The sequence below is a fragment of the Mytilus trossulus genome, chromosome 6, assembly GCF_036588685.1.
Source record: "Mytilus trossulus isolate FHL-02 chromosome 6, PNRI_Mtr1.1.1.hap1, whole genome shotgun sequence".
Classification (NCBI taxonomy): domain Eukaryota; kingdom Metazoa; phylum Mollusca; class Bivalvia; order Mytilida; family Mytilidae; genus Mytilus; species Mytilus trossulus.
In genome coordinates this window covers 49,667,365-49,682,119 of record NC_086378.1, presented here as the reverse complement: position 1 = coordinate 49,682,119, position 14,755 = coordinate 49,667,365, and the positions used below count along the sequence as shown (strand labels likewise).

At 30.8% G+C, this 14,755-nt stretch overlaps 2 protein-coding genes across 2 annotated transcripts; one reads left to right on the top strand and one right to left on the bottom strand.

Annotated features, from left to right (window-relative positions):
* Window positions 1-24: 24 nt before the first annotated feature.
* On the bottom strand, window positions 25-3,652 carry LOC134723502 (uncharacterized). The gene is made up of 4 exons (XM_063587098.1): window positions 3,544-3,652; window positions 2,685-2,811; window positions 1,454-1,613; window positions 25-991 (listed from the first exon to the last, which is right to left on the bottom strand). The coding sequence occupies exons 1-4, from the start codon at window positions 3,639-3,641 to the stop codon at window positions 699-701; spliced, it is 678 nt and encodes a 225-aa protein (XP_063443168.1). The 5' UTR covers window positions 3,642-3,652; the 3' UTR covers window positions 25-698.
* Window positions 3,653-6,220: 2,568 nt separating this feature from the next.
* On the top strand, window positions 6,221-12,421 carry LOC134723501 (uncharacterized). Its single transcript, XM_063587096.1, has 11 exons — window positions 6,221-6,415; window positions 6,867-6,968; window positions 7,309-7,427; window positions 7,887-7,925; window positions 8,579-8,642; window positions 8,950-9,099; window positions 9,723-9,841; window positions 10,347-10,520; window positions 11,005-11,115; window positions 11,413-11,515; window positions 12,060-12,421. Exons 1-11 carry the CDS (start codon window positions 6,298-6,300, stop codon window positions 12,125-12,127), a joined length of 1,167 nt encoding a protein of 388 aa, XP_063443166.1. The 5' UTR covers window positions 6,221-6,297; the 3' UTR covers window positions 12,128-12,421.
* The last annotated feature ends 2,334 nt before the right edge of the window (window positions 12,422-14,755 follow it).

The following is a 14,755-nucleotide window of genomic DNA, read 5'->3' as shown; positions in this document are numbered from 1 at the left end:
TGCAAACTTTATAAGGGTCTAAATATATGTCTGTGGATTTCTTTTTATGTGGTTAATCTGAATCTATACATTACTATTAGTATAGTTTGAATAATAATCATAAACAAATTTTACATCACATCTGCCAGCCTTTGGTTAATTCATGTAAACTAAACCTGTAATATCAAGTGTTAATTTAAAACCCTTTTATATACTAAGTATAACAGCAGATTCCAACGAGTATGAAGCTACAGGTAGATTCTTTGGTTAGCTTCCTTGTTAATAGCTCAACCATGAAGTGATTCAAAGGCTACAGAAGGATGTCATAAACCTTACATTTACGCCGTGATTGTACCATAGTAAAGTACATACACATACTTGAATTTATAACTGAGTAATTGATTGAAATAAAATATGCAAATCAAACACACCTACAGCATGCTTGGGAATAAGATTATAATTATCAATAAATTCTAAATTAAGATTGAAAACTTCTTTTTAAACTGACCAGTAAAACTAGTTTTACAATGTTTATATTCTGACACTAGTTCTGATTGGTTCTCTATTAAACTGTTAACTCCACCCATAGGCTTGTTTACCTAACCTAATAATGATTTCATGATTGAGGTAGCAAGGAAGCTTACCAAAGAATCTATATGTAGCTTCATAATCGTTGGAATTTTCTGTGGTACTAATCTGAAAATATACTTATTAATAACTTATTCTTCTATGAAATGAAATTTTCTTTTCAGTGATTTTTTTTCTGATTCAGATTTGACATGCACAAAACATTCAGTATTTATTAAATTAAAGTTAGGTAAAAGGTTCTTTTTTTCTGAAGCCATCAGAAAAATAACTCCACCATCGCTGATAAACATTTTAAAAAGTGAGTCCATAGAGGAAAAATCCTTCAACTGAAGCAATTCTGACGGCTTATTTCCAGCTGTTACCCGAACATTCTTGGTTCCAAATTGGGCCACATACATAATATGAACCTCTCTAAGTTCTTGATCTGAAAAGAGAATTTCAAAAAAATAAATATTATATACTGCTTTAATTATGGCTTAACTCAGATTTTATATTTACTTTGTGTTTACTACTTTTGGGACAAATTATAATAAAATTATAGACAATTTCATTGGCTCAAATTGAAAATATGGAAAACCCTATGTTAAGGGGGAAAGCTTCCGAAGTTCAATTTCTTAACCTTTTTCCAGCAGGACAAAATTACTACTCTTCTTTAAAATTCACGTCCCATTTTTTTAATAAGTGTAATTTCATACATTTTTTTTCTATTTCAGACATAGAACACCAAAAAAACCCATAAAAATTGGCAACAAACACTGTCCACATTACACTTTGTTTTGTTATATATTTGAAAAACATTGTGGAAAATGTTTGATTCATTGCAGATTCCATTACGTCTTTTTGTAAGTTAATTTAGACCCAAATGATGAATAAAAAAAAAATATACCTGCTGATTGTTTTCCTAAGGTGTAGGCTATTTTGCCATATGCAAAATAGCCAACCTTTTCTGCCTGTTCTTTTATTTCGGATGTTGACAGAATCGTATACATTTTCACATTCTTTTCGATATTTTTGGAATGTATCCTTCTAATAACATCTTCTGATACCTGAAAATTTGTAATGATTTGTTACCAAAAAAATGTAATGTTTATTTAATTATATTATAATAACGTAACGTATAACTTTTTCTCATAAATATATATATTTTTGCAATTGCTTCAATATAAGACCAGTCATTGTGTGATGATTTAAAAACATACATATAGTAAATCTTTAATAATATACATAGTTTACTGCTATAAACAACTAATTAGTGTAAGGTTATCAGAATTTGTAATTTGTAATGTTTTGTTTATCTTTTTGAGCTGGTTTTGATACGGTACGCATTGCTCCGAAATTATTTTTTTTTGAACTGTTATGTTATCTCTGTTTTTTGTCATGTTATTGTGTCAACTGCTTTACCACTTATGAGTTTTAATTTAATTAACTTCAGTAACTCCAGATGTCATATGACAATATACGTTTGTGTGCCAAAACCTGCAGAGACATTTTAGTTAGGAGACGTTAGATTTTTATATACATATAGATAGTTTTGTTTTTGCTTGTTTTTAAATTTTTTAGTATATATATAAATATATATTTTTTAATGTTTTAAGCGGTGTGAAATTTGGTTCTAATGTGTAAATAATCGTCTCTCATAATTAAGAGATAACTGTATTGTATTTGAAGCGCGGGTATTTGCGACAGTAAAACTACCGATGGACGTCCGAAAAGCTTCAAATACAATACAGTTATCTCTATTCTAATTCAAAACAATCTATAATTAAATTTCAATCATTATTTCATTGTAAAATCTTCATTAAAGAAAATTCCGCGATAAGATGTTATCTTTTTTGGTCCCTACACTAGGTTACATCATAGGTATGCTTCCGGCGTCAAACATAAACACCTGGAGTTTGTATTGTATTGTATTGTATTGTAATGTATTGTATTGTATTGTATTGTATTGTATTGTATTGTATTTGTATTGTATTGTATTGTATTGTATTTGTATTGTATTGTATTGTATTGTATTGTATTGTATTGTATTGTATTGTATATGACCAAAAAACAGTCATTATCATTACAGATAAAAGGTCAAATAAGTATTAGTACCATTTCAATCTATTAATTGTTACCTCATTTTCTGCTAAAAAAACCAAGTCGGCTTTGTTGAAGCCAGTGGTAGTTTTCATTTTCTTCAGATTGTTTGATTCTGATTTCAACTTCTTTATATAATTGTCAAATTCAGAAGAATCTGTTAACCTGAAATGAAGGTGGGGAATAAAACCAATAAATAAACATTTTTAACCAGTAGAAGTAATTCAATTGTTGATGCAACACGACGTTTTTGTAAATTAATTTCTTCATATACAGCCAAAAAAATTACTGTACAGTAGTATCTTTAATACACAAACTACGTTTAACATTGAAACATAGAGAAGCCATGGCTCCAGCTTAAAAACCAGACTTTGACCTATAAAGGTTTACTGTTACATAGTGTGATTTTGACGAGAGAATGGTATTAATGACACTCATACCACATCTTTTTATATGAATTTACGTGGTATCAAGTTGCTAAATAAGTGGCTATTATATAATATATTATATAGAATGTGAAGTCCAAAAAATAATTTTATTGGTCAATAAATTCAAAATAAATAATAGCCACTCATTCGTTAAAAATAAATTTCTATGAAAAATAAGGCTCAAAGAAGTGTTTATATTATTTATATTACCAATAACAACGTACACACATGTTGGCGTATGCATACACAACGTCAGAGTGGGCGTGTTGCCATAAAAGATGACAACATTGAAAATAAAACTAATACTTTTAACCAATCAGAAGACAGTAAATACACCAAATTAATTTATATACAAATATTGGCATACACAGGGATCGGTTTGAAAAATTAAACTGGAAACGATTGAGGCTTATAACAGTATACGCATTCAGTTATGCAATTCAAAGAATGAATAAAATGCATTAAATACCTTAAATAGGGATGTAGGGCTGCTTCAGCTTCTGTATCATCACCTCCATAGTATTGTGATTTGATGGATGCCCACTCTTGATCAAGATGGTCAATCATCTTCTTCTGCAATTTCTTGTAATCTTTAATCTCCTCACATTTCTGAAATATGACACACACACACATATGTATACATATTAAGATCCATTTTGTTACATCTTGTAATCAACTTTATTTGGCAATCGCCAATGGCAGTCAGCAGGGTTAAAGAACATTATATGTTATTCAGGTCTCAGACATAGTATATACTGTGACATTCCCGGTTTAGAGTTAACATCCCCTGAGCCTAAGTTATAATGATTACCAATCTTGAATATAACTTTATAAGGCACTTACACGAATCTGTCAATACCTTTTTTATCTTTAGAAATTAACACAATTTTTTAGTAAGATTTAAAACTAATTATACAATTTAAAGGAAAATAAATTACAGATTAAAATGTTTCAATACACTAACTAATAAAAAAGATTCTTCAGTTTTTTAAATTTTACAACTCTTTGAAGTTCGCGCAGAAGGATGGAGAATTGATTACCCATACTTGCAACACCTTTGATTACGAACAAAACGTCCATACAAACATGCTTAAGCTTGACATGGCAGAAACAAACAAACCATTTTACTAACACTGCAGTATTTTGTTATTGTTATTCTAATTGAGGACAGGGAATGAAGTGTTCGCGTTAACAAATTTGATTTAATTTAATAGCTGTAATACTTTTGTTTAGACACTAGTATACGTATATTGTTTTCATACTGAATTCGAAAAAAAAATAAAAAATGAAAAAAAACATGTAACAAAAATTATTAAAAAAAAAGTGTTTGGAATTTCCCTCTTGAGGTACCATTTTGGGGTATACCCCTATGAGCGTAGTCCAGGTGGTAAGACATTGGCGTATTTAGGAATTAGAAAGGGAAAATGAACTTAATTAATAACATTTGATAAACATGATATATGAATAACCAATTTGAAGACATAAAAGTTTAAATTATAAAAAAGTTTGACCATTGTTACTTTACGACGTGATGTTGTTGATGAAATACAATAAGGAGGCGGGCCTTATAGGTCAGTTGGGGTCATTGACGTATAAAGCTAACGTTCATACGTATAGCTTTATCTGTACAGTAAACTAAGCTGATTGCAGTATAATTACCCTTTGAAATTGATCAATAGACCATTCCTTTTCTATTATACGGTCCAGAAATTGGATTACATCACATTCAGCTAGTGTCATCACTGCCCTCCAAGGCCTGATTGCTGTTAGGGTGATTTTCCCTTGTCCTTTCTAAAACATATATTGCATCATAACAACCATGTTATGTCGTCCATATCTATATATTTAGATAATAAAACTATTTCTAGCTAAATGAAATATACATATAAAAGGCAGGCACTGATTCATAGTAGTGTCTCCTTGCCGATGACACCATTGAACATTAAAACTCAATAATATACAACTTTCACTGCATAATGATTATCAGTGTTAAGTAACCGGGTTGACTGTAACATTGCATAGCAGTTCAATATAGAAGCGTATGGGGGAAAAACCAGAGAATTTATTTGTTAGAAAATATTGTCAAACATACAAACATACTATCCACATGAAAATGATATGTGTCCACACTTTTATTACATTGTAGTTCATTGTATTGTGTATAATTGTATTGCTAAGCTTGACCCTTATTGCTGTAATTTTGCAATAAAGGTTATTATTATTATTATTATTATAAAACAAATATCAAAATTTCCAAACTATGCCATTACATTTTATACATTTCCTGAATTATCCCTCCTGAATTTGAAAAATTCTAATGAAATTACAAACAAAAGCAAAAATATTCTACTTTTGTAAAACATGAGTTATAGTTAACCTTATAAAAAATATGGAGATTTCAAAGTTGGAGAAAAATAAAGGGAAGATGAATCTAATACAAGAAGAGAGAATTGAACATTGGAATGACATAAGGTAATGAATACAGCAAATCTGTAACTCTACGCACGCGCGACAGGAGATCATTCATTGATATATTGCATTTTAGATTGTAAAGAGGTTGATAAATTATATACGAGTCTAAATTGAAAACTGCGTTCAAACCTATGATTGCTTTGCCGAGAAAACCGCAATTTTTATACGTGAGCATGTAAAACACATTTCGTTGTAGAAGGGTCCAAATACAGTACAAACAACATTTTCCAAATGACCAAAAAAGTGAAAAAGTTTATTAAAAAAAATGTATATACAAATATATATGTAAGTGCGATGCCTCAATACGTCAAAGTGCGTCGGTCCGTGAAAGTGTCGACATAAGACCGTGATTACGACTATGTCAATGACTGAAATAATCCAAAAAATAACCGTGCTTTGTAGTCTGAGGCAAATGCGTTTTTTCAGTTCAGTTCATATTATTGCGATTTCTACCCTGATAAACCAATAGTATGACCATAAGTTGATCGGGAAAATGTATAAAGATTTAAGTTCAATGAGACATTCATTAAACCCAACGGTTTTAACTTTGGAAAAAATGAGAGGATTGTTACAAAAGTTGTTGCATTAGAATTATGTTTTTAAGATGATACTACATTAATAAGGTTTAACATCATTCGTATTTCTTAAAATTTAAATATCTACTTCTAGGGATGAGAGGTTAGATTACTACCAGAGACGGGATGCATCACGCCAAGACCCGAAGGATTCATTGTGCATAATTTTTGATGCTATGGATCAATGCAAAACATCTTTTCCAATTTTGCGCAGGAGAGTATCAAAGGAAATTCAAAGCAGATCAGTGCCTCCAATCAAAACCTATTTAACAGGTGCATTAGTTCATAGGCAAGGTAATTTGTCAATCTATTTTTACATTAATGATTGAAAATAAAAATATGCTAACTTTAAATTTTATTTTCTCCTGCAATCAGCACCTAATTGTACAAACAACAGGTACATACATGAAATTTGTTTTAAGTGTTTATTTGTACTGGTCTCTGTCATTATGCGGACCGGAAACAGGGCCCGTTACGCTTAACTACATATTAACCATACATATACTTTACGGTTTGCTCTAAATGCCACTATGGGAAAGAAGCAGCATATGTCTGTTTATAGGTAGAGAAGATTATGTGAATTTAAGATCAGGAGTCGGTTTTTCCTAAAAAATACTAAAGACTAAGATTTATCGACATTTTGTTAATTTATCTATATAAATAAATATCTGATAATTATCACTTTTGATTTAACTATCTTATGAAGGTACAATATGAAAATGATTAATTACATATTTGCTTACAGGTGTAAACGCATATAAAAAAATTGGATATAGCTTCTTTGATTTCACTCAGTATACCCACGATGTCAATCTGAATATAAGTGTTCTGCTTGAAATATTGAAAGGTAATACATTAACGTTTGAAATTGATATATACTCAACAACTAAAGTAACGCACAACTGTTTCCCGTATACAATAGTTGTTTTGTGTCAAACAATCATACATCTCTACTATATATATTATAAACTTTACGAACGAAGAAATCAATCCAAAGTTTCACGGAGAAATCATTTTAATAAATAAATTAATAGTTTTGATTATAACTTTCTATAAATTTCATTTGTCATGTATTTCATATCTGTAAAATAATATAGAAAACCTAAATGGTCAGCTGAGTATTCAAAATCAGAAAATGAAAATTTTAATTATTTTTTGTGCCAAAACCTCTAGATTTTTCATTTCAGACTTTAAGCAGTCCCATGGTAAAGTGTTGCATTTACAGATGGACAGTGCATCAAACAATAAAAATTGCCATATGATCGCATTTGGAGGTGTATTAGTGCATAGAAAGATATTCAAAGAGGTCAATAGTATATTATATAAATACGTTAACCAATCAAAATACTAGATACATACGAAGCCGGTGATAATAAATACTTTGGTCCGATCTAAGTTTGGTATTTGAAAATTGTTAATTAATAAAAATCAGATTTAAAAAAAATGGTTTGAAAAAAGTTGAATTTACACTACTAGAAACTGTATTACAAAACAACTGAAAGAATATTATGATGTGTATATTTTGACAATTTGCCACAGTTGATTTGATCAACAAGAAAAATCTTTACTGTGTAAAAGTTAATATGGGGATGGTTTTAATAATGTTTGTTTATGTAATTGGGGTTTCTTTGTAATATATATATATATAGATGTTGTCGTAATTCATTTACTTTTTTATTTATTCACAGTGCTAACGATTCCGTTTGATTGATAAATATGATTAAAAAATGTCGTTTTATTTTATAACTATTCCTTATCATTGTAGGTTTATTTACACATGTTACCAGTTGGTCACACGCATGAGGTTGGTTATTTTAATGCAATAGAATGATTAAATTGTTTATGCTTCTTATTCAACCTATAGAAATTACATACACATATCTGGGGTGGATTTAGTAAGTTCAAGAAAGAGGGTCCCAACCCAGGCTGTAGTAGTGGGGGTCAACTGTATGTTGCCTTTCAAATGCATTGATCGTCCATATAAAAGGCTGGTTCTACAATTACACGAATAAATGGAGAGTCCTTTTTTGGGGTAATAAGAAAATGTGGTATAAGACAACTCTCCATCCAAGTCACAAATTATAGTAATAAAAAGATATATGAATTTCTTTGATTTTGAACTACAAAATGGGTCGAAATTTGCTTCGTTTATAGCAATCATAGATTAGCAATACAATTGATATTGCGTTTTATAACGCCAAATTTACTCAAGTAACAACAAATATTACAAGCATATTAAAACAAATTGAACGGGACCAAGATTATGGCTATTATCATTTCTGGTCAGTTATTTTCTAAATATGCAATAAAAATTATGAGTCATTTTCCAAGGGACTTACACGTATGCATATGACTTACACGCTTGCATATGTTAAATGAACAATTACCTTTTTAGATGACATACCACAAAGATCTTCATTGTATAAAAACAATGCTTTATCTATATATTTGTTTTAGGATGTTGACGCCATGTTTCACAGCATTGCCGAAGTTTTAAAAGTTGATGTTATTACCTTCAAAGGTATATATACAAAAATATCTGTAGTAGTATATGTTTAATGCAGAATGATTTCCTTCATTTTTGTTCTCTATAAAAAGAAATAGGAAAATAGTATTCTGGATTTATATAATGCAAATAATGTATATGTTGTTTAAATATTTGATATGGAAAATTACAAACCTCATTTTATTGGCAAAACTCATGACCACCACACCTATGGGTACATTGTATACAATGGCAATATCCAAGCATTAAAAATGATATTGTTGAAACTATTCAACTTCATAGAATGAAAAAACTGCAATGATTTTTTATAAATATGTTACAGATCTTATTCAGCAGATTAAGAAGGTAGGGTTCATAAAAACCGCTACAAGCATACAGACCGTATGGGATGTGAAATCTTGGCTGGAGCCAACAATGGCAGGTTGTCATAATTTTAATGACTGCTTTCACATCCAAATTCATTATAATGAAGGTAATATTCCATACAGAATTAAAATGAAACACACTTTTTTTACCAAACAATTATTAATATCTGAAGTGTTCAGTAGGATTTATTAGTCTACCAAATTGTGCAAGCAATCATATTGCTTTCTGCGGTTGACACACCCGTTGGTATGATAGATATCAACTGTTAACCAGTGTATACCTCTTGATTTGAACATATAATTTTTACTTTTTTAAACGACGAATTAATATGAATCCAAAGGTTTATTCGGTTTGTTAACAAAAACAAGGTGTTGCAATACGGAGCAGAAAATGCTGATAAAAAGGAAATACCGGTTATGCACTTGCCACTTTTCTTTTACTCGTAATATGTCTGTATTTGTTATCGTTTTAAAATGCATATTATGCTTGTTATTGCTCAACAATTAAGACATTGGGACATATTAGATTAGCTTATTATTACCCGCTTTTAAACTGAATAAGTTAATCACATGTTATGAATTCATTTTCTAATGATTCAGTATCAGATTGTGTTTTAAAGTCACTAGTCCTTTATTATCTTTATTTTTTTTTTTATTATAATGTAAAGGTAGTGTTAGAATATTTATCATTGTACAATAAAAAATTAAGCGAACACAATCTTTATTTAAGACGGGAAGATAGTCTGGAACTATAAAAAATGGGCCAAAAGTCAGAAATGGTTGCCTGACAGTAATGACAGAACATCCTATTTGAATGACCAAGATAAGAATGGCATTGTCATATTCAAGGTAATTTAAACACTTATTATTAAAATAGTTAATAGTATTTTATCAATAATTACATAATTCATGCAGATGTTTATCACAGTTTTTGAAGTGGGGTTTTAATGTAGTTTAACCCAACAAAAACTGTTGGAACATCTTTAATTTCAATACCATCCTGTGATATGGACTGTCCATCTTATTTTTATAATCATCACTTTTAAACTTTCTTATCTAAACATTTTTTTTACACAGTACTCCAAACTGGTAAGTATTGTTTTTTGTTTAGGTATACTATTATCACACCATCAACAATAAACAAAAAGACAAATTCGTGCTAAAGATCAGTTATTTAAGGCCTTCTATATACCTAACATACTAATTATTAAGTAAATGATTGGCTCATTTTTGAATGCCGTACAATGACCTGTATTTGTAAATGTCTTTGTCATATACACTCTGGTTGGGAATTGTCTCCTTGGAAATCACTCATTATCGTTTTGTTGTTGTAAACAACACTGTTGTATTTTAGAATTTGCCACCAGAGGATACTCCGTCTATAAAAGAACCATGTTGGTCGGAAGACTTGAAGAAACAGTTGCAAAACGTAAAAAGTAAACTGCTTGCAAGTGGTCTCTTGTTTGAAGAGGAGCAGGACTGGTGGGAAAATGTTACCACTGAAAACCTCCAAGAGCCAGTTTTGGAGGTATATACAGTTAATAATTTCTAGAATATCTAAAAACCGATATATTTTGTAACGTAAGGTAATGAATTTCATGATATTGTTGAAAGTTTTATAAGAAATATCTAAGATCTATTATTTTAAGTAAGGAAATTTGGTAAAAAGTAAAGGAAATAACAACTAATATGTATTTAATTTATATGACACAATATAGTATCTATAAAATTCCTCTGACAGTCAATACTTCTTTCAGGCCAAGATATCCTTGATTCGACCTTATACGAAGGCTATACTTGTATAATACCGTTGATTGATACCGGATACATGATTAATACAAATATACCATTTGTTGAAGTAAACAGCAATGCTGTTCTATTGCTTTTGGTCTGCTTTTGTTGTGCATGTTGTTCAATGTCTTATAATTTCTTTTTATTTTCAGTCCTTACCATTTCCATATCATAAATTTGCTGACATATTACTTAAGTTATTTTCGGAATTTGTGTTTTAGGTACCAGAATGCCCATTAAAGTTTTTGCTACCATATGAGGGTATTGAAGAGGAATTAGTGATTCCAGAAGAACTGACAAATATAAAACAACGTCAGAAAAGAGTAAACGTTGTAAGTATATATGTTTTATTTTTTTAATTAATGTTTTATTACTTCATATATTTTCTTGTGTCGTAACAATTTGTTTTTATCCAACTTAAATTGTTATGTTTTTCACTTTAAGTTATATTTTTCGGAAATAGCCGACTTTAGCAATAATAAAAGACCAGCTTGGAAAAAAAACAAGGAATTCATGTTATTTGAGGCTATTATTATATACCGTCAATATTATATGCTAATTGATCTATGTACATATGATTAAGTGCTGTAACATGCTTTATCATTTAAAATGTTCTATTTTGTTTGTAGGTTTATTCTGGAAAGTACGTTCCGCCCAGTAAAAGACTGATGTTGGAACAGTCTGAGCCGGTTAATTCTCATGATGCGCAAATACAAAATGTCAACGAAATAGGTAAATTAATTTTGTATATACTGTTTTGGAGGAGACGACGCTTCAATAAATTAGGGAAAATTACATGCAAATATAGGAGTGAATAGGACATGTCTAACGTAAATTGAGTAAAATCTGATTCAGTCGATTTTGGTTCTTTTGGAACATCACCTGTTTCAATTCTCAATTTTATTTGATAAATATTGAAAAAAGTATATTTTCTATATAGTTATATAATTTAATGTTGGATTAACGCGTCTTCTAATTGGCTGACGTTATTTTGTTACGAGTCTATAGACATAATTTAGTCATGTGACTGTGACGTCATCAGCTTTTTTCTAAAAATGGAATTTATAATTAAATTATAAGAAATCACTGTAATTTTTTTTCTGTCTATTAGAAATAACATAACAAATGTGGTGCACACTGTTAAATAATCTGCTACGCGCGTTATTCAGTGTGCACCAATTTTTTTATGTTATTTCTTCATAGACAGAAAAAATATAACAGTCATTCCTTAATTGAAATATCAAAAAATTAATACAAATTATTTTATTACTTTCAGAAGGCCGATTTCCAGTGGTGACCAAGAGTGGAAGAAGAGCAACAAAATTTGTAGCATTGCATGACTAAAGACACATGACACATACTGTACAAATATTTTTATTTTGTTTGTTTTTACTATAACAAACCCAAACTCCTTATTTATTGGGTTGTTACAGTTAAGGATCCGAATAACATTGAGAATGGAAAGGGGACTGTGTCAGAGAGACAACAACCCTACCATAAAGCAGACAATAACAAACTACCACTAATGAGTTTTCAATGCATCCAGATACTCCAGCACCAAGAACGTGCTCCTGCTTTTCCCTAAACAAAAATGTACACTAGTACACAGTAATAAAAGACGTCCTAATAAACTCCGAAATACACACAAGAAAATGAAATAAAAAATCATTCAAGAGTACTAAAGGCCGATGGCTCATAACTTGGGACAGGCGAAAAATGCGGCGTAGATCTCAACCCCCCTAAAATACATTTGGCCAAAAGCATTCATATATTGTTATATGTGTATGTCATATTATATGTCAGTTAGCACCGGTAAAGAGTTTTTCAAATGCAATCAAACCACATCTTTTTATCAATATACATATTGTTTTCACAATACGCGTAAATCCTGTTTTTAACAGATTAAACAAAGACACCATTTCAATGAGATGTTAATGCACTCTTTTATCTTCATGCCCCACCTACGAAAGTAGAGGGGCAGCATGTTTTCTGGTCTGTGGACTCGTTCGTTCGTTCGTCCTGTCTCAGGTTGGAGTTTTTGGTCAAGGTAGTTTTTTATGAAGTTGAATTCCAATCAACTTGAAACTTAGTACATCTGTTCCCTATGATATGGTCTGTCTGATTTTAATGTCCAATAAGAGTTTTAACCTCATTTTCACGGTCCATTGAACATTGAAATTGATACTGCGAGTCGTGCATCTGTGAACTTCAGACACATTCTTGATTTAAGAATACATTGTGTTATCTAAACACACCAGGCAAACCGGTTAAAGAAATGAAGAAGAATCCGAATTTTTTGTATCTGCATGTTATTATATTGAAGTGATCACATATGTTCAATATAAAAATCTTTGCACTACAGATCAAAATACCAATGTAAACAAAATTTAAGAAAAGAACAGAGGCTAATGGAAAGTGTATATCTATCAATGATACAAAATCAAGTCATTAACATAAGAAAAAGCAAATAAATGGTGCCGCAAGTTTCATTTTATTTATTGGCAGTGAATGTGACACCTATGCATCCAACACAGAACCAAACCTTATCTAAAATCACTGCCAGTTGAAGGCGGTCCATATTGATCACTGGCTTCACTGAATTCTTCCTGCACACTAAGAATTATGCCAAAACTGTAAATAATAGACCATGGAGTAATCTCATAATTCTTCATCCATTTTATGTCTGTATGCAGTTACTAGAAATGGATTTTTGGTGGCGGCATTTTCTTTATTTTTTTATGGCCGGAGTGGCCAAAGAAAAACCTCGGATCTTCGAAAGAAAAACTAATCCTAGTCAATTAAGATAACAGTGGCAACCTCAATGTCGAGTCTAGTGATGACAGTAGTAACTACTAAGACGACTCGTCCACCTATGTCCGTATGCATTTATATAGACTTGAAAAATAAAGCTGAAGGTTCTCCATACAGCGGGATGGTATACAGATCTAAAAAATAAAAATAACAAAAATATAATTGGAGGTTTAACACACCAGGTTGGTCTGCAGTCATACATTCCTGAAAAATAAAACCCAGAATAAATAGGGAGGTTCAGCATACACTAGGTAGTTATGCCAGCATACAAACATGGGGGAAAAATAATTAAAAAATGAAGGTTCAGCATACACCAGGTTGGTATGCTAGCATACACACCTGAAAAATAATGGAGGTTCAGCATACACCAGGTTGGTATGCTAGCATACACACCTGAAAAATAATGGAGGTTCAGCATACACCAGGTTGGTATGCTAGCATACACACCTGAAAAATAAAATTAATAAAAAAATGGAGGTTCAGCATACACCAGGTTGGTATGCTAGCATACACACCTGAAAAATAAAATTAATAAAAAAAATGGAGGTTCAGCATACACCAGGTTGGTATGCTAGCATACACACCTGAAAAATAAATTTAAGAAATAAAATTGGAGATTCGGCATACAGCAGATTGGTATGCTGACATACAGACCTGGAAAAAAAAATAAGAAATAAAATTGAAGAGTATGCATACACCAGGTTGGTAGGCAGAGACGTAGACCTGAGAAATGTAATTTAAATGAGTTTCATATACACCAGATTTGCAATATGCCATATTCACATTTTTCAAGTGTTGTATAAAAAAAAATATTGATTTCCTCTTGTTTTCTCTTCTTTTTGCATACATTTGTCTTATGAGCAATAATTCGACCTATTTGAGTACGAATTATGACAAATTACCGTTAGTGAGAATTTCTAATTTTAGATGAGAACGTGTTAGTTCCTGATTGTCATGTTCAAGATCACCAACATGACTATCTTCACATGCATTTACAAAATCCTGTTGCATTTCTTCATCTTCAATTTTAGGAAACAAATTAATTTTTCTAGACGTTACATACTTCCCATCAAATTTGCCGTTGTTCCGTCGGAAAGTTGCCGGTTTCAACATTGCAAAATTTGGCCAAAGGGACGTAACTCGTACAAAACGTCGCAACAT